The sequence below is a fragment of the Pleurodeles waltl genome, chromosome 3_2, assembly GCF_031143425.1.
Source record: "Pleurodeles waltl isolate 20211129_DDA chromosome 3_2, aPleWal1.hap1.20221129, whole genome shotgun sequence".
Classification (NCBI taxonomy): Eukaryota; Metazoa; Chordata; class Amphibia; order Caudata; family Salamandridae; genus Pleurodeles; species Pleurodeles waltl.
Window position 1 is genome coordinate 172,692,019 of NC_090441.1, and position 25,344 is coordinate 172,717,362.

Consider the following 25,344-nt stretch of genomic DNA (forward strand, 5'->3'; position numbering starts at 1 on the left):
TGTGGGCTCGGCGCCGGTGTCGGCTCCGGTGTCTGCTCCGGTGGCCCCAGAGGTTTTGGCCCCGGAGGTTTCCATCCCGTCGACTTCGGGGTTTCGACCAGTGACTCCGACAGGACCATCGGAGACTCCGAGACGCGCCTCTCTGCATCCGGCTCCTACCTCGGCGTCGAAGCTGCCTGTGGCACCGGACATGACGTCGGATGGATCCGGCGATCGGCGTCGTTCCTCGAATTCGGCGGATGCCATGTCGACGCCGCGTATTGAAGAGAGGCTACATTCTAGGAGGCGTGCTCTCCGTCTCTTGGAGGAGCAGGAATACCAACGGGTCTTGGAGGAAGGAGAGATTGAGGATTCTGGCAAGGGTCTTCATGGAGTGGATACAGCTAGTGGGCTGGATACTTCCCCTGAGTGGGACTTGTCATCTCCAGGGGAGTATACTGAGGAGGCAGCCACTTTTCACGCTGTGGTAAGAAAGGCAGCTAACTTTCTTGAATTGCCTTTGCCGGTAGCGGAGGCGAAACAGAATTTGTTGACTGAGGTCCTACATCCGGCCTCTACTGCAGCGGAGCCTCTTTTACCATTCAACGAGGCTTTGCTTGATCCGGTGTTGGAGGTGTGGAAGAAGCCGGTATCTTCTTCGGCTGTTCATAGGGCTGTGGCCAGGAGGTATCGGGCTGCACCATCTGACCCTGGCTTTCTGTCCAGACACCCTACGCCGGAGAGCTTGGTGGTCCAGGCCTCCTGTTCTTCTAGATCTGCGCCTGGATCTTTTCCGACGGTGCCGGGGGATAGAGACTCCAAGAAGTTGGACTCACAATCCAAGAAAATATTCTCGTCCTGCAGCATGGCGTTGAAGTCCACCAACGCGACATGTATCTTGGGGAGGTACATCTATGCTCTTATGGACGAGATAACATCTTCACATACGGAGCTTCCCCAAGGACTTTTGAATATCGTCTCGGATGCCCAGGCTGCTGCCACCCAGGTTATCCAATCTGGGTTGGATACGACTGACTGGGGCGATGGGCACGGCTGTGGTTGCGAGGAGACAGGCTTGGCTTCGCAACTCAGGGTTCTCTGCGGACGTGCAGTCGACCCTGTTGGACCTCCCGTTTGATGGGGACAAACTTTTTGGAGCCAAAGCGGATTTGGCCTTGGAAAGGTTTAAAGAAAGCAGGGCCACAGCCAAGTCATTAGGACTGAAAGCCGCTTCTTCTGCCTCCTCCAGGTTTTTTAGGAGGTTTCGTGGATTTGGACGTGGCTCTTCCTCCTCTTCCTTTCGGGGGAGATTCCAGCAACCTGCCTCTTCTCTCACCTTTAGATCATTTAGAGGGAGGGGTAGGGCCCGCACCAGGGGAGCCTCTCAGCAGCACTCTGCCTCTTCCTCGTCCTCTGGAGGGGTGCAGCAGGGGAAGCAGCCTTAGGCTTCCACCAATTCCCAGTCACTCCTCTCCTGTAGGGGGAAGGTTACTGCATTTTCTTCACAAGTGGGAGGTTATTACATCAGACACTTGGGTTATCAGCATTGTGGGAAAAGGCTACACCCTTTCCTTTCGGAAGTTACCACCCCCCATCCCTCCCCGCCCATCTTATTGTTCAAAAGAACACCTCCTGTTGTTAGAACAGGAGGTTCAAGTCCTCCTTTTAATGGGCGCGGTGGAGTTGGTTCCAGAGCAGGAAAGGGGTCGAGGTTGTTACTCGAGGTACTTCCTAATTCCCAAGAAGGATGGTCGGTTGAGACCAATCCTGGACCTGAGGATCTTGAATTGGTTCCTCAAGCAGGAAAAGTTCAAGATGCTGACCCTAGCTCAGGTGCTTTTGGCGTTGAACAATGGAGATTGGATGGTGTCTGTCGACTTGCAGGATGCTTATTTTCATATCCCGATACTCAAGTCGCACACGAAGTATCTCCGGTTTGTGGTGGGGTCGCAGCACTATCAGTTTGCGGTCCTCCCGTTCGGTCTTACTTCAGCACCCCGAGTCTTCACGAAGGTGATGTCGGTGGTTGCGGCAGAGCTCAGAAGGAAGGGGATAGCAGTATTCCCTTACCTAGACGACTGGTTGATCAAAGCCAAGTCCCCGGAGCTTGTGTTGCATCATCTGCAGTCAACAACCCAGTTGTTGTTCGACCTGGGCTTTTCGGTGAACGTTCCCAAATCTCACCTAGAGCCCTCTCAACGCCTCCTGTTCATAGGGGCAGTACTGGATACAACATTGGATCGAGCCTTTCCTCCGCCTCAGCGGATTCAAGATATTCAGGAGTTGGTTCCAATGTTTCGAAATGGAGCGGTCGTTCCAGTCCTCAAGGTCCTTCGTCTGCTCGGTTTGTTTGCCTCCTGCATACTGTTGGTCACGCATGCTCGCTGGCACATGAGGGCTCTTCAGTGGTGCCTCCGAAGGCAGTGGTCTCAACACAGAGGAGATCTCGAAGGTTCTGTCAAGATCTCCAGAGATGCTGCTGCGGACTTGAAGTGGTGGATTGCGGACGACAATCTTTCCCAAGGAAGGCCGTTCACGCAGTCACCACCAGTGACCACGGTCATAACAGATGCTTCCACTCTAGGGTGGGTAGCTCATCTGGGGGATCTGGAGATCAAAGGGCTTTGGTCTCCAGAGGAACAGATTTTTCATATCTATCTGTTGGAGTAGCGGGCTGTACGTCTGGCTCTCAAGGCCTTCCTCTCTTCCCTTCGCGGTCATTCGGTTCAGGTCCTGACTGACAATACTACCGCAATGTGGTATATAAACAAACAGGGAGGAGTGGGGTCGTACCTTCTCTGCAGAGAAGCTCTTCGACTATGGCCCTGGGCAAAGGACCATCAGATTTGCTTGGTAGCAAATCATCTTGCCGGAGTCTTGAATGTACGTGCGGACAATCTCAGTCGCCATTTCTCGGCCGACCACGAGTGGCGTCTCCATCCAGATCAAGTCCGTCTAATCTTCCAGATGTGGGGGGTTCCTCGGATAGATCTGTTTGCCACCCGGGAGAACACGCACTGTCCGTTATACTGCAGTCTCCAGTATCCGGTGCAGGGGGCTTTGGGGGACGCGTTTCAGAGAACCTGGTGCGACCAGTTGCTTTACGCGTTTCCCCCCATACCCTTGATTCCTCGAGTATTGAGGAAAATTTGCCAAGACCGGGCCCAAGTAATCTTAATAGCTCTGGATTGGCCAAGGAGGGTGTGGTATTCCGACCTTCTCCAACTCTCACTGTGCCCTCCGCTCCGTCTCCCTCTCAGGGCAGACCTCCTCTCGCAGTCGCAGGGGCAGGTTTTATACCCCAACCTCCAGAGCCTGCACCTTCATGCCTGGAGATTGAACGGGGCAACCTGAGTTCCTTCTCTCTCCCACCTGATGTAGTGGATGTTATCTTAGCGGCCAGGCGACACTCCACTAAAACTATCTACGCTAATAGGTGGTCCAAATTTGTGGTATGGTGTGGAGAGAGACCGATTGATCCCTTACGTGCTCATTTGTCAGATGTTTTATCTTTTGCTTTGTCTCTAGCGCAGAAAGGTTGTGCAGTGGCTACTATTAAAGGTTACTTGTCTGCCTTGTCAGCCTTTATTTGTCTTCCAGACCAACCATCGTTATTTAAATCCCTTATAGTTCTTAGATTCTTGAAGGGCCTTATGAATAAATACCCTCCAAAACCTTTCGTTATGCCTCAATGGGATTTGTCCTTGGTCCTGACTTTCCTCATGGGGTCCCCTTTTGAGCCTATGCATTCTTGCCCCTTAAGGTTCTTAGTTATTAAAACAGTTTTCCTGGTGGCCATAACATCTGTAAGGAGAGTGAGTGAGTTGCAGGCTTTATCGGTAAAACCCCCTTATACAACTTTTTATGGGGATAAGGTGGTGTTGAGGACAAGGCTGCTTTCCTTCCGAAGGTTGTTTCACCCTTCCATTTGGCCCAGACAATTACTCTGTCCACGTTCTATCCTCCGCCTCATCCTTCAAAAGAAGAGGAGAGACTTCATCGCTTGGACCCAAAGAGGGCGCTAAGCTTCTTCATTGACAGAACGAAGGATTTCAGGCTGGATGATCAGCTTTTCATCGGATACGTGGGCAAGAGGAGAGGAAAGGCAGTCCACAAGAGAACACTCTCCAGGTGGGTTGTTCTTTGCATTAAAATTTGTTACTCTTTAGCAAAGAAGGATCCTCCTGATAGTATTAGAGCTCATTCCACCAGGGCTAAGTCGGCCACTTCGGCCTTGGCTAGGGGTGTTCCTGTGGTCGACATCTGCAAGGCCGCAACTTGGTCGTCCCTTCACACTTTTGCGAAGCATTACTGCTTGGACTCTGAGGTCAGAAGGGACGGCCATTTTGCACGGTCAGTGCTACAGGATTTCTTGGTTTGACCATACAGGCACCCACCACCGGGTGTGGTACTGCTTTGGGACTCTATTCATTAGGTGAGAAATCCACAGGTAGTTGTATCCATCAGAAGAACAAGTTACTTACCTTCGGTAACGACTTTTCTGGTGGATACATTAGCTACCTGTGGATTCCTCACGGTCCCACCCGCCTCCCCGTTGCCTTTTTGGTCTCACCAAGTAATCCTTGAGTGTGCTCCTCTTGGTCTTGAGGACTGCAATAGATTATGTATATATGGATATTTGTATATATATATATTTATTTGTCTATATACATGTTTAGTGTATATATGTATTGATTTTTTGAAGAAGAAAAAAAAAAGAGGTTTTATTAAATCTATAGCCATTTTCTTGCAATGATGTGTAGTTTACAATGTTATGAGATGTTGCCTTTATCTTTCATTGCATTGGATTATTGTTCTCAGGCACGTAAAAAAGTGTTGGTACTGACGTCGGCACGTCGGCGAGGACCTCTTATTGCCAGCATGACGTCAGACGGCGTCGCATGGGCAAATGTGACGTCCTCGTCGATGTGCAGAAGCTGGGAAGAAGATTTCCGTTGAATGCTGGCGCCATGGGAGTATTCATTAGGTGAGGAATCCACAGGTAGCTAATGTATCCACCAGAAAAGTCGTTACCGAAGGTAAGTAACTCGTTCTTCTGAACAATAAATGGACACCATTATTGACTGTAAGGAAAATCTGCATCAAGAGGCCAATTCCAGTACTCTGAAGGCGGAGGCCTGTCTGTACGGGCTGCTGCCTTTGATTTTGTGGCTTCAGCTCCTCCACCTGTGCACAATCAGTGGTTTCTCCACCAAGATATGGTTTAAAGAATGGGCAAAGTGGGAAGCTGCCCAGGCCCCCCCACCTTCAAGGGCCCCCATGGGGAAACTGAACGTTCTCTCAATTTGATCTATTTCATTTTTCTAGCTAAACCGCTCTCCCTCTCTGCTACAGCTATCACCGACTCGGTCTTTCTACCCTTTGTCATCTTGAGGGTTTTTGGGGTCCACGCCAAGATATAGTTCAACTGTTTTGTGTGTCCCGGTTAAGGTTCAATATATACTTTAGTTTCATTTGTCATCATGCACCTTTTCATTAGCTGGACATGGTAATGAAATTAAAATGTGTTCTGGACAGGGCTCCCATAATCCTTACATTGACACTGTCTCCACCTCTAAATGGAGAACCGTTAGTTTGGCAGAGCGAGCGCTGGCAGAGGTCCTGCCCCACCAAACTATCAAGGACTCTTTTGCCATTTTTAATGGTTTTTTTCCTTCACCATTGACATGCATTGAATGAGTTTTACTATTTTCCCTTATAGAAAAGTTGTTTTTGCTTGAATAACTTTAAAACCTTTTATTCAATGATTTCTTCATTTTTTTGCATTGAATAATTTACTGTTGTTTTTGATACAACTAGGTCTGGACCTTTACCGCTTTATTTCATTAAGTTTATTCATGTTGTTGTGTTGAATCTATCTGAGGTAAACCTTGCCACTCAAGCTGCCAGAGAGAAAACTGACCAACCATTCTGAGCCCCCTGATGAAGGGGTGTGGGAACTCAGCTGCAGCTCAAACCAGGGCTGTAGCATCTCTGTCCCCTAAACTGCCACCCAGGTTAGCCTCGATCTGTTTGTGGTTTGATGCTTTACCAGTATTAGATATGTATATATGGGGTTTAACCTATATGGCATGAAGCTAGGGCGGAACACTAGATTTAAGGTAATGTACTTAATTTGGAAGGAATGTGGGATGAAGACATATTCCCATAATGGCTTGGCCCAGGTTCTGCTACAGGTGAGAGGTTCCTAGTTGATGGTGGATGTGGATGAACTAACTAGAAGGTTGTGTCGATTACACTTTCTCTTTTCTTTTGAAGATGGAGTGGAGACTGAGTTGCTTCCAGAGTCTGAGCATGAAGCGTTTCCAAGCTATCCTAGGAAGTCACTGGAGCTCAAGCTTCCCCTAGGTTAGCGCAGTCGATTTTAGACCCCACCCTCAAGGCACAGGCAGCTAGCACTGTGGAAGAAGCTGTTTATTGTTGATAGTATGTTTTTTCTTTTTTTCTTTGAGTCGTATTGAGTGTTGTTGATAGTATTTGTTTGCACTACTGTCGAAACCGGTGACGTAAACCAAACCTTTGAAGTTATCCAGCTACTAACTGTGATGTCCATTTGCTTGATGCTGTAACATGTATAAATGCTTTCTAGGCGTTTGACACTTGCACTTTCCTATATTTCTGTTTAAGATGCAGCGGAGACACAACCACCTCCAGGGGCTGAATCCGCCATCTCACCCCGATCTAGCGTGCAGGCTTTGGAGGTCAAATCTTCCCCAGGTTAGTGTTGTCACTTTTGATTCTGGATGCTCCTTCCAAGTGATGCATGCCGTCCTCTAGGTTGTTAAGATGTGGTAAGAGCACAAGCCACAAGACATTTTTGTGAATTTTATATCCCTTGCTAATTAAAGGAGAGTGCACGCCACAAAATTAAGGATGGATCAAGAGGCTACAAAGAAGTATCCCAGTGGTACTCTCCTAACGTAAGGCCATGACACCAAACTCCAGTAATCTTTTGTGTCCCCTGAAAGAGAGAACCCATGTCCAATCCTGAAAAATAGAAACACCCCTGATAGCTCTTAGTAGAGCTGTAAGGTCTACAGTAGTCTTCGTCTCCCATCCTTCTTGTTTTCATCAGCTCCCAGGTGATGGTGAACTCTCACCAACTCTAGCATAATGTGTTCAACAACCACTTTAACATACACTCTGTTACAATACCACCCAACATTGTTCTAAAGAGTTCCCTCATTCTGTACAGCTGCCTCTTCTTACCTCACTTTTTCAGATGAGCTACATTTTCCTCTTTCTTGCCTACATTATTTTTCCTTGTCTCCAGCACCCACTCTGGAATGTTTTTTGCAGGTCCTAGTTAGATGGTTTAGTTTTTCTGCCCACTGACACAGCCCATTCTCTTCAAATGCAAAATAACCCTATCCTCCAGCAGCCTTTTCTTCATCGTGCACTGCAGTGTCCTTGACCTTCAGTTCAGTATCTGTCCTCCTTTTGTGTCCTTCTGGTCTGCTTATGACTTACCCAATAAGGGCAACAAAGGTTCACCCAAATGTTGTCTTCTTTACGCATTCCATACTCTTTCATGCTTCCTCATCTCCTCAGTGTTTTCTCCTGGTGCTCTTAATTAAGGACATGGTCACAGTGTATTTAAGGCAGTTTCTCAACACCTATGATGGAGAGGATCATTGACCCAGCAGCAGTTTTGAAGAGTTGTGCTGTGACTCCCAGGCTCCCATTGCACCTGTGGTTATTGCTCTCAATGCAAGTGTCAATCCGTTCCTTGCTCCTTCTGCTTCCTAATAATATTGCTGGTTGGTTTGTGCAAACGTAGGGCCTGATTTAGATCTTGGTGGAGGGGTTAGTTACTCTGTCACAAAGGCGGCTGATATCCCACCCACTGTATTACAATCGTCGTAGGCTATAATGGGATCGTAATACGGCAGACGGGATATCCGTCACATTTGTGGCAGAGTATTCCCCTTCACGAAGATCTGAATCAGGCCCTTAATGATTCCAAAGGTAGTTTAGAACCACCAACGCGGCCTGAAACTGGTTGCATAATTGTTAACAATCTTTTGACTGTTCACAGTTGCATAGGTTTCCTATTTTGGGGATGTCTAAAATAGTTTTTCAATATTTCTATACAATTCCATTACTTTTTCCCCTGTTTTATTCCAGATGAAAATGTAATTCATTGTGAATATCTTACTGAAATTCCTGCTGCTTCTTACCAATTAGAATCCATACATTTTAAAAGTTATGTGCTTAGGTCATGCTTTTTTATGCTAGAAGAGACCCTTACTTAAGTAACTTGTAAAAAAGTTAAAAACACATTGGTTACAGGCACTAGAACACAAATGTGGCAGTCAGTAAGATAGCTTTTAATAACTCTTTGTTCCTAAATCAGATTAGTACTAATCCTTACTGTAACATTTTACTCCAGTTGAGAAAAGTAATCTTACAAATAACATCTTACTGGTTGATGCACAGCTTTTCTCATGTCTGGTCTTTTTCTACCATCACGTTTTTAAAGAAATATATTAATGAAGATTACAACTAATGGAGAGCTGGTATAATATTAACAAAACAACTTCACACGAGCAATAAACTTACAGCAGCAAAGACAAATCTGTCTTAAAATTCCTTTGAAACCAACCACAAAAGGAGAGAGAAACAAGCTGTTTTTACCCAGTGCAAGTGCAATATTCCAGATGTTAACAGAGCAAAACCCTGAGACCGGGATTCTATTCAATGCATCGGTAGGCATGGAATAAACAAGACACATATAAATGTTTATATAGTACAACTACACAACAAATAGCACCAGAAGCAGACAAAAAAGAGAGAGCAACATTGGAAAGACAATCTAGTCATATGGTTGATTAAATTGGTGCCATATCACATCAGAATTATCCATCAAATCTAAATTTGTGAGAGAATATGTTTGATTCTGCACTCCATTCCTAGGACATCTCGATGGAGACTGTCAAGGGATGTGCGGACTGACAGTGCAGTGCGAGGCTGGTCGTTGAATGAACTGGACAGACATGGTGAGACCACAAACACATTCCACACAGTCCACTGATAGTCATCGTTTGGTAATGGCATTGGTGCTGCACACCAGGTCCGTTCTGCAACCAGTGACCCCTGGCAACAAAGGGCCAGATGCATATTGGTTTGGCTTTGTGATTACCAAACAGCAAAGGGTCACAAATAGACCTACCTCATTAATATTCATGAGGTAGGTCTCACTTTGTGACCCATTGGGAAACGCTAAAATCACAGACATGGTGGCGTGCTGGGGTCAGCAGACCACCATGTCTGTGATTGCTTTTTCAATAAAGCAATTGTTTTTAAAAAATGCAGCCTGTTTTCCTTAAAGGACAATGGGATGCGTTTCAAACATAGAAATTAAAAGTCTTCTTTTCATTTTTTAAGAGTTGGGAGTGGTCCGAGGGGCCACTGCCTGCTCTTCAAGGAGTCAGTAAGATGTTAATGCTTTGAGACCGAATTTCGGTTGCAAAACACTTGCACATGCCCGTGTGATTTGGTATTAGGAAGGGATGCCCTTAACACGCCCTTCCTAATACTGAATCACAAACCCTATTTGCGATTTGGTAATAGGTTACTGATTCACAAATAGGGCCTTGTACATACAGAAATGCTTTTAAGCTGTTGAAAGTGGCCCGTTTCCGACTGCTAAAAAGCTTTGTAAATCTGGCTTCAAGTGTCTTATTGTTATATTCCTGTCGTTCATTTGTATGTTCTTCCTACGTAATGAGTGAGCACCAGATTTTGTCATAATTAATACTTATTTTGCTCTTTCTAAGATGATGTGGAGACAGCACCCCTTGCTGTAGGTGACCCCGCCGTGCCGCAAAGCTCTAGCAAAGAGGGAGTGGCGTTCTCATCACCCCATGGTTAGTGCAACCTCATTCAGCTATGGATCTGCATTTTACCTAGTGGTGTTAGTCTAAGTATTTACTTTATACAGGGTTTTTTGTTCTTGATGGAAATAAATGCATCAACTGCAGACTCAACATAGTATGCTGACCAGAAACCGAGATGGCAGCGCAGGGCGTTGGTGGGGAGGCCGGGAGAGATGTAGTCATAGGAGCCCAGCATGTGATAGGTAAGGGTAGGGAGGGAGGAGTGTTAACTGTGGATAAGGGGGTGCTGTCCCTCTGGTACAAAGAGTAACCACGGGAGGTTGGAGGTATCTGCGACACGGAGAAGTGTTGCGTGAAGCTAGAATTTGAATTGGGTTGTCTAATTCCTAATAACACTTCCCTCAATCATCAGCATCTCGTGGTAATTGGGCTCCTGGAGGTATTTACTGTCAGAGATATAAGGATGTCATTGGACAATGCTGTGTGTTCTAAGTCAGACTGGAGGACTCTAGGCAGGACTGGGGATAACAACAGAAAGTTGTCCAGGCTCCATAAGTACGATGTCTTCTGCACTGTGAGGTAGATTTGTTAGTGTTGAGGTGTTGTGTGCACCACAAAACCTTCATGCTTACACCACTATAGGCCTTTCCCTCCTCTCTCACAACAAGCCTCTTTGGCCTATTCTCTGGGCAGATCCTTTTCTAACACCATCCATCACTATGTGAAAATCACCTCTAAGATCACCTCTGCTTCTGTCAACTGCAGTATGTCTGAGGTAGTATTCCTGGGAAAAGGTTCTTGACCTGATTCCAGATGTATAATTAGGTAAAATGAGTCCGCACTTCATGAGTGTCAGGGACCTTCTCACTGTGTCTACCACCATCTCGCCTTGGGCGATCTGGGAAATGAGAATCTCATCCCCCACCTAACCTTAATTTGGCCAGAAGAGAAGAACTGCAAAGGGACACATTTAGATTTTAAGTGAGATCATTTTTCTATTTAAGGGCATCTTCTGGACCAAGTATATGCCCCACGCCACCAACACCAGCACCTGCTCTTTGAACCTCAAGAGGGCAGACTGTTTTCTGTCAGACAAGAAAGGGAGACATCCCTTCTAGCAAACCCTTTGTGGCTGTGGTGGCAGAACCCCTGAAGTTTTGCACCTGCTTGCCACTTCCCATCTGCTAATGGACAGATGTCTGATTTTGGCCAGACTATCCATCCTTGACAGCTGTGTTCTTTACCTTGTGTTTATTGTTCTGGTCAGATATCTGCTTTACCTCTGTCCTGCCCGTCGCCAGACTGTGTTGATGTGCATGGTGTAGAGCACCGATGGTTCCATCTTCCCCTCTGGAGAAAAGCTATTGTCGGGATTGGCCCAGGTCCAAGTCCGACAGTTAAAATGAGCCCTAATGCCAATGCAGGTTTGCTGATTCGCCAACACTAATCAGTGCCCTCTCATCTCAGTGCCATCCTCCCTGGGTGTGAAACCTAGTGCCAGTGCAGCTCTTTCTTTGCTTGAAAAATGGAGGGGACTTCCGTCCGCTCATGGATTTCAGATTGAGGTTTACTGCATGCAACCAGTGCTTTAAGTGGCATGAAAAATTGGGGGACCTAATGAGGGTTCTTGGTTAAATAAGCCTAAGTAGGAATCCTTTCCTAGAGGCGTGGCCTAAAACATTTGTATTACAAACCTATGCCTCATACAGCGTGCCACATGGCCAGTATTTGGGTGCCTCCAGGTGAGTTTTCTTCTATTGCACCCAGACATCTCACACAACAAGGAGCATACTTCTAAAACAAAGGCAACACTATTGGCTTTACCAGTGCTTGTTAGCAGTGTTAGATAAAGGAGCAACAACAATGCTAATATTTCCAATAGTTAGAATTGAAAATGTTTAAATAATGAGACTGAATTAAACTACTGGCATCTGTGGATGTGATATTGGTCTTTAGAGTGTCTCAATCACTCCTGTTCTCTCCTTCACACCACTTTTTTTTTGCAGTCTCCACTGCTTTAAATTGTGCCGGTGTTTGCCTTTGCTGGGTATTGGCACTTGGTTCTTGACCATCATACACACACTACACCTCACTTTTCACCTGCAAACACAGAATATCCCTTTCCTGTGGTGCTTTCATGTACAATGGTACAATAGGCACATATGTGACCGTTGCTCTGTGCTCTCTGCAGAGACGCTATAGATTGGATGATCATGTAGACTGAACACATTAATGGCCCACTGTGTGTGCTCTGAGAAACTCACACTGCCCTCATCCTCAACTCCAAGGCCTCTCATTCGTGGTCCGGTATGACCCCGAGCCTGGAGGGAACTCAGTTCACAACATACACTATACACGATACTCAGGTGATGTTGTATGAAAAACATACAGAAACACATTATCTGGAAACAGCAAATACTCTTAAGGGGTGCAAGATGGAGTAAAACAGGCAAACTATAAACAGGGACTGTGTAGGAGACTGGCTCTCTATATAGTGAACAAAAATGACGTACACTGTGCAGAGAGCCCAGGCAACCCCACCTTGGTGTCAAGAGGCAAAAATAGACAACCCAATGCTCTATTTTTGTGGTAGTGTGTGCGAACAGTCAGGCTTATCTAGGAGTCGTGCTAAACATTTGTTGTACTCACAGTATCAATAAATGAAGACACACACTCAAAAGAATAACTAGAGCCCAATTTACAAAGTTAACTTGGTTTTTTATATAATTTTTAAGACCAAGAAGTTTGTTACAAGATAAACAGTTTAAAAATGTCAGCATACCGTTGGGCGTCCTGCGTTAATTAATGGAGCTGTGGGTAACCAAAGATGGGCTGCTCCCAGGTGAGGAGAGATGGGTCAGGGGTCAATCTCCTGGAGTTGAGGTAAGTACATGGGGGGCCACAAGGCAGCACCAAACTTACTTACACTCTGGGGCGGCCGGGTGCAGAGTGCCAACACAGTGGTGGGCGCCCAATGTTATCCTATTGAAGAGATCGGTTTCAGAAACAGGCTGCAAGCTCTCGCCAGGAGGCTGGGTGAAGACAACCCACAGTTACCCAGGTAAGTAGGGATGCCAGGGGTTGTAGGGACACCAACGGTCCAGCTCCTTAAGGCCCAGGAGCTCCGGGTGCAGGGGTGTCTTTTTGGTATCGGAAACAGCTTACCGGGCATGTCGTGGTCAGGGTGAGTCTTCCGGTTGAGGTTGCAGGAATCGCTGTGGAGTCTGGCAGGGATCAGCCCACGGTGGACTCTTGCTCAGAAGCGCTGGGGAACCTTCACAGGACCAGTGGGCCACTTGGACTGTGGGCGTTGGTGCAGAGGTGGTTCCAGAGGCGGTTTCGTGGTTCCTCAGGCAGACTTCATCTTCTTTGAAGTTGGTTTCTTTTGGACAGGTCCGCTGTCCACGGGAGATCTTGGTCTTTATCGAAGGCAGGCAATCTTCCCAAGGCTTTGGAGGTCGCTTGGCTGCAGCACAAGTCATCTTTTAGTGCAGGTTCCTCGAGGGCTGCAGACAGGCTGGTAGGGCTAGGACCAAGTCAATTGGTGTCTGCAGTCTTTTCTGCTGGTGTGATTTTTGTGGTGTCTGGCTCTTCTTAGGTCATCAGGAATCTAAAGTTCTGGTCGGGGGATACCACCTAAATACTGTACTTATGGGAGGTTTTAGGGGGGTAGCTAGTAGTAGCCAATGGGCTACCTTACTTAGGGTGGCCACATCCACTATGTAACTACCTACTTTGGGAGAGGGTCACAACCCTGACCCTAATTGTCTATTTTTTCCTCCATCCAAGATGGAGGAAAATGAAATGGAGGGATCACCTCGCCTACTACACCTGAGAGGTGGTGGTGGCTGAGGGTTGCCACTCCTCCTATTCTTTCTAGTCTTCCTACCGGTTTTCCACTAAACTGGGAGCTGAACCAGGGGGTTGCCTTCTGCTGGTAGCAGCAAAGGCTGAGGTAGCATTTCAAAGGTGGTATAGACTTTGAGGCTTCCTGTCTGGGCAGGGGCCTACCAGGGGGAGGAGGCGAGCCACCTCCACCTAGGAAAGGCTTTGTCTTCTGGCCCCAGAGAGCATAGGCTCTCACCCCAGGGGTCCAAAATCATGTTTGGTGGTGGCAGGCTGACTAAGGCCAGTCAGCAACCATGCCAGGGCTGTTAGGTATGCAGGGGCACCTCTAAGGTACATTTTATAAAAAATCTAACACTGGCACTTGTGAGGATTTAATATGCTAAGTTGTTTGATATCAAACAACCCACGTTCAGAGAGGCCATCATGTAACTGGGGAACTCGTAGTGACCAGTGTCCAGCACATGCATTTAAAATGGCTTCCCTGTACACTTACTACGTTTGAGAATTGACAAAGATAGCAGGGGCATATCCGTTCATGCAGATATGTGCTCCCATGTGATATAATGCACCCTGCCTTAGGGCTGTAAGGCCTCCTAGAGGAGTGACTTACATATATTGCATAATTTTGGGGACACAGTGTCATTCAGCCTGCAGTGGCAGTGCATAAGGTGGGTGTGGGGCCTCTCAGCGTGGCACAATTGATGCTGCAGCTCTTGGGGGGAGGGGAGGGGGCCTCTTCAGTACCCATGCCCTAGGTACTATTTACTAGGGGCTTACAAGGGTGGCTGAAGTTGACAATCACAGTACAGTTTTGGGGAAAGAGATCTGGCCCTGGCAGCCTTTTTTAGCAGGGGCCAAAGCAGTATAGTTCAAAACCACATCATGTTCCAGGCAAAACGTGGGGGGCTAACCATGTCAAAAGAGGCACTGTCTCACAGATTGCATCACTGGCCTGGATTAATTTAAGGATTTTTATACAGTTATTGTTGAGAAATATATATCAACAATGAATAGATGAATCAATTATAACATGAATATAGGGCCCTGTTCAGGTGCAGGTTAGATAAAGGGTTCTAGAACTCGGCTCATTCTAAACCCCCACGTGGGGGTAATGATGTTACCAGCTCAGCTGCAGGGCCTTCTCTCACAATTCCAACAGATACTGGTGGAGCCTGGAGAAGAAACATTCTGCTCACTGATGACAAACCATGCAGGATGCACCAGCACCTCCATGGAACATTCTACTGAATGACAATACATCATGCACTGGCACCTGTTTTGCTTCACTAATGACCGAGTGTAGGAGGCTGGCCTGGCTTGTAGTGGGTACCAGAGGTACTTACACCTTGCGCCAGGTCCAGTTATCCCTTATTAGTGTAGAAGAGGTGTTTCTAGCAGCTTAGGCTGATATCGGGTAGCTATGGCAAAGCAGCTTAGGCTGAACTAGGAGACATGTAAAGCTCCTACTATACCACTGGTGTCATTTGCACAATATCATAAGAAAACACAATACACAGAAGTACTAAAAATAAAGGTACTTTATTTTAATGACAATATGCCAAAAGTATCTCAGTGAGTACCCTCAGTATGAGGATGAGGAATATACACAAGATATATGTACACCAACCAAAATTATGCAGGTAATAGCAAGAAAAGTAATGCAAGCAGTGTAAAGTTACGGTAGATTGCAATAGGAGCACATAGGTATAGGGGCAACACAAACCATATACTCCACAAGTGGAATGCGAACCACGAATGGACCCCAAACCTATGTGAGCTTGTAGAGGTTCGCTGGGACTGTAAGAAAACAGTGAGGGTTAGAAAAATAGCCCACCCCAAGACCCTTGAAAGGTAGGTGTAAAGTGCACCTACAACCCCCAGAGAGCACAGAAGTCGTGATAGGGGGATTCTGCAAGGAAAACAAACACCAGCAATGCAACAACAGTGGATTTCCGGACCTGAGTACCTGTAAGACAAGGGGACCAAGTCCAAGAGTTGCGACAGTGTAGAGAGTGGGCAGGAGCCCAGGAAATGCCAGCTGAGGGTGCAAGGAAGCTGCCACTGGGTGGAAGAAGCTTGTTGTTCTGCAAGAACGAAGAGGACTAGAAACTTCCCCTTTGGAGGATGGATGTCCCACGTCGTGAAGAAGCTTGCAGAGGTGTTCCCACACAGAAAGACCGCAAACAAACCTTGCTAGCTGCAAGGGTTGTGATTAGGGTTTTTGGATGCTGCTGTGGCCCAGGAGGGACCATGATGTCTCCACTTGGATGAGGAGACAGAGGGGGCACCCAGCAAGTCAGGGAGCCCTCACAGAAGCAGGCAACACCCGCAGAAGTACCTGGACAGGCACTTAGAAGAAAAGTGAACCGGAGTCCACCTGAAGTCACAAAAGGGAGTCCCACGACGCCGGAGGACAACTCAGAAGGTTGTGCACTGCAGGTTAGAGTGTCTGAGACCCAGGCTTGGCTGTGCACGAAGGAAATCCTGGAAGAGTGCACAGGAGCCGGAGCAGCTGCAAATCACGCGGTACCCAGCAATGCAGTCTAGCGTGGGGAGGCAAGGACTTATCTCCACCAAACTTGGACTGAAGAGTCACTGGACTGTGGGAGTCACTTGGACAAAGTTGCTGAGTTCCAGGGACCACGCTCGTCGTGCTGAGAGGGGACCCAGAGGACCGGTGATGCAGTCTTTTGTTGCCTGCGGTTGCAGGGGGAAGATTCAGTCGACCCACAGGAGATTTCTTCAGAGCTCCTGGTGCAGAAAGGAGGCAGGCTACCCCCAGAGCATGCACCACCTGGAAACAGTCAAGAAAGCCGGCAGGATGAAGCGATACAAGGTTGCTAGTAGTCGTCTTGCTACTTTGTTGCGGTTTTGCCGTTGTCCTGAGCAGTCAGCGGTCGATCCTTTGGCAGAAGGTGAAGAGGGAGATGCAGAGGAACTCTGGTGAGCTCTTGCATTCGTTATCTGGTGAGATCCCCAAAGCAGAGACCCTAAATAGCCAGAAAAGGAGCTTTGGCTACCTAGGAAGGAGGATTGGCTACCAAGAGAGGTAAGAGCCTATCAGAAGGAGCCTCTGACGTCACCTGCTGGCACTGGCCACTCAGAGCAGTCCAGTGTGCCACAGACACCTCTGTTTCCAAGATGGAAGAGGTCTGGGACACACTGGAGGATCTCTGGGCACCTCCCCTGGGAGGTGTAGGTCAGGAGAGTGGTCACTCCTCTTTCCTTTGTCCAGTTTCGCGCCAGAGCAGGGCTGGGGGATCCCTGAACCGGTGTAGACTGGCTTATGCAGAGATGGGCACCATCTGTGCCCATCAAAGCATTTCCAGAGGCTGGGGGAGGCTACTCCTCCCCAGCCTTCACACCTATTTCCAAAGGGAGAGGGTGTTACACCCTCTCTCAGAGGAAGTCCTTTGTTCTGCCTTCCTGGGCCAGGGCTGCCAGGAGGACAGAAACCTGTCTGAGGGGTTGGCAGCAGCTGCAGCTGCAGTGGAGACCCCGGAAAGGCAGTTTGGCAGTACCCGGGTTCTGTGCTAGAGACCCGGGGGATCATGGAATTGTCCCCCCAATGCCAGAATGGCATTGGGGTGACAATTCCATGATCTTAGACATGTTACATGGCCATGTTCGGAGCTACCATTGTGACGCTGTACATAGGTAGTGACCTATGTACAGTGCACGCGTGTAATGGTGTCCCCGCACTCACAAAGTCCGGGGAATTTGCCCTGAACGATGTGGGGGCACCTTGGCTAGTGCCAGGGTGCCCTCACACTAAGTAACTTTGCACCCAACCTTCACCAGGTGAAGGTTAGACATATAGGTGACTTATAAGTTACTTAAGTGCAGTGGTAAATGGCTGTGAAATAACGTGGACGTTATTTCACTCAGGCTGCACTGGCAGGATTGTGTAAGAATTGTCAGAGCTCCCTATGGGTGGCAAAAGAAATGCTGCAGCCCACAGGGATCTCCTGGAACCCCAATACCCTGGGTACCTCAGTACCATATACTAGGGAATTATATGGGTGTACCAGTATGCCAATGTGAATTGGTGAAATTGGTCACTAGCCTGTTAGTGACAAATTTGGAAAGCAGAGAGAGCATAACCACTGAGGTTCTGGTTAGCAGAGCCTCAGTGAGAGAGGTAGGCATCACACAGGGAACACATACAGGGCACATACTTATGAGCACTGGGGCCTTGCTTGGCAGGGTCCCAGTGACACATAGACTAAAACAACATATATGCAGTGAAATATGGGGGTAACATGCCAGGCAAGATGGTACTTTCCTACACCGAGCTGAAACACTCATGCACTGACAAAAATCTCTGGAATGCGCTTCTTAGTCCAAAGAAGACATTTATTGTTTCACTACGCACGGTTCCTAAAAGTAGATTTGTATGCTGAAAGCACACGTTCAAAAATGGTCACAGCAATGAAATGAAAGAATGTACAAATGATTCTCCACTGCAATATACACAGCAAATATATGTATCTATATTATAATGCAAAGCAAATAATGAATTAAAAAATATGCATCGCCATGAAAAAAAGGGCATCACTGCTTCATCTCCCTCCTATTCAGCATCAGATCGCCAGATCCCAGAATCGATCGAGGAGAGCGAGATCAATTATCCTCACGGGAAGGAATGGGACACTCCAGCGTCCTGGATGTGCCTGAGATCTGCAAACACTCTCTGTGCCCAGTCCATCTGGTCTTGGCCTCTTGTACTTTGAACAAACAAGAGAGAACATTTTAGAACCTCCCTCTCCCTGCAGAATTTAATTTTTTCAAAAAATGCTGATTGCTTTAGGCCTGCTTTTGAAAATAACAAATCGTGACTTGGCCACAATCCCAAGGTGCCAGTTCAAAACAAGACCGTCCCTGCTGTCTGAGTACATTCTTATCAGCCTAAGCCCTTGGTGGGAAAAAACACGAAGAATAAAAACATGTGCACATTGTACAACGTGGAAAACTACTTGCAGCTTTTAACATGGCAGTGGCTAATGCTAAAATAAAGTCAATAGGCAAAACTCACATATCACATTCCACCCTTTTGACCAATGACTCATACTCTATAGTCCTAAAATCAACTTCTTGTTTTTCTTTAAAAAAACAACAACATTACAAGCAAACTAGGTATGCATTGTACACATCAACATAATGAAATGACAAGAGCAATCACTATAAAGCAATGGAAGTGGGATTGATATTATAAACAGTTAAACCAGGAACACCTACAATGAAAAGACTGAAGCTTATATATTCTGATTGGGATAATAACTGATTGAATAGTGTCTCTAGGATAACGAGTTGGTATAGTGTTAGATGGAAACATCATGAGTCCTAGTGAGTTCCGATACGAGAATAGTCAGCCAACTGGCAACTTAAACATGCTTAATGCGACAGGCAGCAGTCATCAGGTGGTAACAAGCCATGTTGTTGGAATTGCAATCAAACAGGTTGATAGAACATCCATGGTACTCTGCATTATTCCCATGCAGAACATTGATCTGTGAAGCACAATTAGCACCAAATGGATCCATAGGTTTTGCCCTTCAAAAGCAGCAGGGGTGTTGCGCAACATAATTGATCAATCAGGTTCAGGTTGAGGGTGCTGTTCCATCCGACCGCACACACTCGAAGGGGGACCACACGGCATACTCAGGGTCAGAGGCAAGTTGTAGTATGATCTGTAAAAGAAACAAGTATGATCTTTTTTGCAAATAACATTTGTCAGCTGAAATGTGCTCCCCTTTTCCTTTCCTTGTTTTATGATCAGCAGGACATTGTTAGGGCCCTTGGCTATAATTTCTGCAGGTTCTGGAGGGCCATTTGGGGATTCTACCCACACCTTAGCATCAAGATTTTAGTCAGTTGAACCAAAACCTCCTTTTCCTTGTACTGTCAGAAGGGCTGTGGCAGTCCCCTTCCTCACCAATCCTCCGTACACTGGACTTATGACAAGTTGGGCAATTTTGTAAGCATGTAGGTCAAGATCTGCAGATTCTGGTGTGGCTCTATAAGGAGCTGAAGCTCTAGGTTTTATTTCCCAGTACACAATGGTGTTGGTGGCCACCTGTGGTTGTATCAGGGTTAACATTTGCATCAGGGCAGTTTCAGCATTATGTAATGGTCTGTTATTTAGAATCTGGAGGGCTTCTGTTAAATGCTCACTCCAGTTTTTCAAAGTCCAATCAGATAATTTTTCTGTCCAAAACTTCAGGGGCACTCCTGTTCTTCTCTGCTTTTGCCACCTGCTCCAATCTACATATTGTCACTCGATAGTTACATGCAACACAATGTCTCCCTCCTGCACTATCCACAAGTCTAAAGCCTGTTGAATTATTTCTTTTACCAAATTCAAAGCACACTGCTGCACTTCACCCCATTCAAACTCATGTTTTTTTCTTGTCACCTTGTACCAAAGGGTTAATATTTTACTCAGACGAGGGTCATGCTGTTTCCAAAAATCAAACAATCCCATTAATCGCTGTGTCTCTTGCTTAGTGCGAGAAGTAGCAAACTCCAAAATCTTTTGTTTTACCTGTAGCAACATCTCTCGATGTCCTGACCACATTTTACTCTGCAAAAGCTCCGTGAATATATTGTTAACATCCTTAGCTTCTTGCTGGGTGTAATCTTTTTAAGACTGCATTTCAACTCCTGTCAAAAACTGTGGGCTACTCTGTATTTTTTGTCTAAATATTGGTTGTGCACGGACTACGTTCTACTCATGCAGCTCACACTGGCCTCCACCTTTTTTAACCTCATTACTGGAATGTGAAAAATCAGATTTCCCTGTGACAGCTTGGTGGATATCAGCCTTATCTTGCAATAACTTATTCTGACAAGACGGTATAGTTATAGTATTTTTTGTTTTAAGTTGTTCCCTCAATTCCTGATTTTTATATTCTAAGTGTTTACATCTCTCATGCATTTTTCTGTAAGCAGACAAAAGTATCCAAACCCTCCTGTCAAGAACAAAAGGGACATCATTCTGTTCGAAAAGCACCTTCTTTAAACATATAAGTACAGTTATTAATTCTGTTTTATCCAAGCACCCATCCCAAAACTTAGAAAGTCCTGATAAACAAGAAAACACATTTGCCAAGACATCATAAGGCATTTTAATTTTACATGCATTTTCAGAAACGGTTTGCGGTGCTTCCTTTAACTCTGAATAAAAACATATTTTCACTTTTAAATCGTACACTTTCAATTTCCAACCTCCCTTTAGACTTCAGACTGCTCCAAAATGTTTTGCTTCACTAATGACCGAGCTGAAACACTCATGCACTGACAAAAATCTCTGGAATGCACTTCTTAGTCCAAAGAAGACATTTATTATTTCACTACGCAAGGTTCCTAAAGGGAGATTAGCATGCTGAAAGCACACGTTCAAAAATGGTCACAGCAATGAAATGGAAGAATGTAAAATGATTCTCCACTGCCATATTCACAGCAAATATCTGTATCTATATTATAATGCAAAGCAAATAATGAATTAAAAAATATGCATCACCATGAGAAAAGGGCATTACTGCTTCATCTCCCTCCTATTCAGCATCAGATCGCTAGATCCCAGAATCGATCGAGGAGAGAGAGATCAACTATCCTCACGGGAAGGATGGCACACTCCAGCTTCCTGGATGTGCCTGAGATCTGCAAACACTCTAGGTCCCCAGTCCATCTGGTCTCAGCCTCTTATACATTGAACAAACAAGAGAGGAACATTTTAGAACCTCCCTCTCCCTGCAGAAGTTTATTTATTCAAAAAATGCTGATTGCTTTAGGCCTGCTTTGAAAATAACACGTCGGGACTTGGCCACAATCCCAAGGTGCCAATTCAAAACAAGTCCGTTCCCTGCCCTCTGAGTACATTCTTATCAGCCTAAGCCCTTGGTGGGAAAAAACACAATGAATAAAAACATGCACATTGTACAACGTGGAAAACTACTTACAGCTTTTAACGTGGCCGTGGCTAATGCTAAAATAAAGTCAATAGGCAAAATTAATCTGGTGGTCACTAATGTGACGGTGTAGTGCTAGGCTAAGTGCAACGTGGAGTCAGTGGTCAAAACTCACATATCATTACAGCACCTTCATTGAATATTCTAGGAACTGAGAGCACACCATGCACCAGCACATCCATGGAACATTCTACTAACTAACAACACTGGGCACCAGCACCTTCTTAGAACATTCTACACACTGACAGCACACCATGCACTGGCACCTTCATGGAACATTCTGCTAACAGACAACACAACATGCACCAGCAAATCCATAGAACATTCTACTCACTGACAACACACCGGGCATCAGCACACCCATGTAACATTCTACTCACTGGTAACACACCATGCACAGCACCAGCACATCCATGGAACATTCTACTCACTGACAGCACATCATGCACCAGCACCCAATGGAACATGCTACACATTGGCAACACACCAGGTACCTGCACCTTCTTGGAACATTCTTGCATTCTATGCACTCCATGCACTGTCACCTTCATGGAACATTCTACTAACTGACAGCACACCATGCACCTCCACCTTCATGGAACAATCTACACACTGAAGGCACACCATGCTCCAGCACCTTCATGGAACATTCTTCTCACTGATAACATATCATGCACCAGCACCTTCATGGAACATTCTGCTCAATGACAACAATCCTGTCGCTCATTAATCATTTAGCTCACTAGGACATACTCTGTGTCAGTACACTCATGAATCACTTTGTTCACTGAAAAGAAACTGTGCATTGGCACACTCATGAAACATTCTACTCGCTGACAACACAATATGCACCACCACACTGATAAAGCATTCTGAGCACTGATGCTACACCATGTATCAGCACACTCATGAAACTTTTTGTTAATGGCAACACCCTGTGCATGAGCACACTCATGAAGCATTCTACTCAGTGATGACCCACCGTGCACAACCATACTCGGGGAACATACTACTAACTGACATCACACCATGCACCATCACACACAAGAAATATTCTGCTCACTGACAACACACCATGCACAAGCATACTCGGACAACATACTACTAACTGACAGCACACCGTGCACCAGCACACTGATGGAACATTCTTTTAAACACAACACCCTGTGCACGAGCACACTCAAGAAGCATTCTACTCGGTGACAATCCACCATGCACAAGCTCACTCATGGACCATTCTACTAACTTACAACACATCAAACACATCATGCACCATCATACAGATGAAATATTCTGCTCACTGACAGCACACCATGCGCCATCACACGCATGGAATATTCTGCTCACTGATAAATCTCTGTTTGCCAGCATACCATTGGAACATTCTTCTTATTAACAACACTGGAGCATTCAGCTAACAGCAGTCCATTCACCAACACACTCATGGAACATTCTCCTCACTGACAACACACCAGGCACCAGCACCTCTGTGGAACATTGTACACACTGACAGCACACCAGGCACCAGCACCTTCATGGAACATTCTATACACTGATAACACACCATGCATCAGCACATTCATGGAACATTCCACTCCCTGACAGCACTCTGTGCGCTAGCATACTCATGAAGCAGGCTACTTGCTTGTGAAGGATTCTGCTCGCTGACAACACACCATGCATCAGCACACTCATGGAGCATTCTGTTAACGGCAACACCCTGTGCATCAGCACACTCATGAAGTTTTCTGTTAACAGCAACACCTTGTGCATCAGCACACTCATGGAGCATTCTGTTAACGGCAACACCCTGTGCATCAGCACACTCATGAAGCTTTCTGTTAACGGCAACACCTTGTGCATCAGCACACTCATGGAGCATTCTGTTAACGGCAACACCCTGTGCAGCAGCACACTCATGGAGCATTCTGTTAACGGCAACACCTTGTGCATCAGCACACTCCAGGAGCATTCTGTTAACTGCAACACCCTGTGCATCAACACACTCATGGAGCATTCTGTTAACAGCAACACCCTGCGCATCAGCACACTCATGAAGCTTTCTGTTAAAGGCAACACCTTGTGCATCAGCACACTCCAGGAGCATTCTGTTAACTGCAACACCCTGTGCATCAGCACACTCATGAAGCTTTCTGTTAACAGCAACACCCTGTGCATCAGCACACTCATGGAGCATTCTGTTAACAGCAACACCCTGTGCATCAGCACACTCTTGAAGCATTCTACTCAGTGGTAACCCGCTGTGCACGAGCATACTCTTGGAACATACTACTAACTGACAGCATCCCATGCACCAGCACACTCATGGAGCCTTCTACTAACTGACAGCACACTGATGGAACATTCTGGTTCCTGACAGCACTCTGGGCGCCAGCATACTCATGATGCAGTTTACTTGCTTTTGAAGCATTCTTTTTTTTTTTTTAACATATTTTATTGAGTTTGAGGTTTGACCAAACAGCATGGCAAACACGGCCAATACAAATTAATATCATTACATGCAATTAAGCAGCATCAAAAGAATATACCTGCCCATGAGATCCCCTCCCCCCATCTCCCCAGCATCTACTGTCCTACATAAACATTTTCTGGAGGCCACATTGGCCATCACACCCCAGTCCCAACTACCCCCCCCCCTGGAAAAGCCCAGGCTTCATTCTGAAACATGTGGGGAAAGGGACAACATGGTGCCAGGTCTACACCCCTGTATGCCGCCCATCTCTTCCATGTTTTGGGGTGTTTTTGAAGACAACTTCTTGCCTCGTAAACTGCTATCTCTAAACCCATGCAGTGGTCCATACCCCTCTTACACACTGCCAGCAATGGGGGCGCATCCGCCTTCCACTCTTTGGCTATATGTCATTTGGAAAGGGTCAACCTCAGGTACAGGAGGGACAACTTATATCTATTCCCATCCAAGTCATCCGTGAGGTATAGGAGGGCGATCGTCGGGTCTCTCAAGACCTGCCATAATAAAACCTCACTCAGGCATACCAACAACCCCCGGCAGGATCTGTCCAGTGTGGGGCAGCTCCACATCATGTGGAAGGATGTGCATTCTTCTGTACCACACCGGAAACAGGTCGGGAAGGCAATCCCCTCATGCCCCAAAGCCGATGGCAAGTAAAATATACTTTTTTGTAGATATTTAAATTGGATCAACTGGTGCTTGGCCTCAACGGCTGCCTCCTTTGGTGAGCCCAGGACCTCTGTCCTTCTTCGTTTTCCAACCCCCTGACGTCCGCCTCTCACGCCGCAGAAAGGGCAACAAATGGGACTGGTTGATGGGAAATTAGTCTTTGATAAATATTTGTGACTTATGAAGCATTTTGCTCACTGAAAACACACCATGCACCAGCACATTCACAGAGCATTCTACTCGCTGACAGCATTCTGTGCACCAGTGCAGCCATGAAGCATTCTACTCGCTGACAGCATTCTGTGCACCAGTGCAGCCATGAAGCATTCTGCTCGCTGACAACATTCTGTGCACCAGTGCAGCCATGAAGCATTCTGCTCGCTGACAACATTCTGTGCACCAGTGCAGCCATGAAGCATTCTGCTCGCTGACAACATTCTGTGCACCAGTGCAGCCATGAAGCATTCTACTCGCTGACAACATTCTGTGCACCAGTACACTCATGAAGCATTCTGCTCGCTGACAA

The 25,344-nt window shown here is 46.4% G+C and overlaps 1 protein-coding gene across 3 annotated transcripts in view; it reads left to right on the top strand.

Moving 5' to 3' along the window:
- CATIP (ciliogenesis associated TTC17 interacting protein) overlaps positions 1-25,344 on the top strand; it is a 114,499-nt gene that overhangs the window by 13,449 nt on the left and 75,706 nt on the right. The window contains exons 1-3 of one of the 3 annotated variants that reach the window (XM_069227098.1): positions 6,263-6,348; positions 6,628-6,717; positions 9,780-9,869. Coding sequence is in view for 1 of the 3 variants with exons in the window: in XM_069227096.1 (XP_069083197.1) it covers positions 6,628-6,717; positions 9,780-9,869 (180 nt within the window). In the remaining 2 variants the exon portion in view is untranslated. Of the gene's footprint in view, positions 1-6,262; positions 6,349-6,627; positions 6,718-9,779; positions 9,870-25,344 lie in introns of those variants that run through there. The other 2 variants (XM_069227099.1, XM_069227096.1) reach the window with 2 other exon arrangements.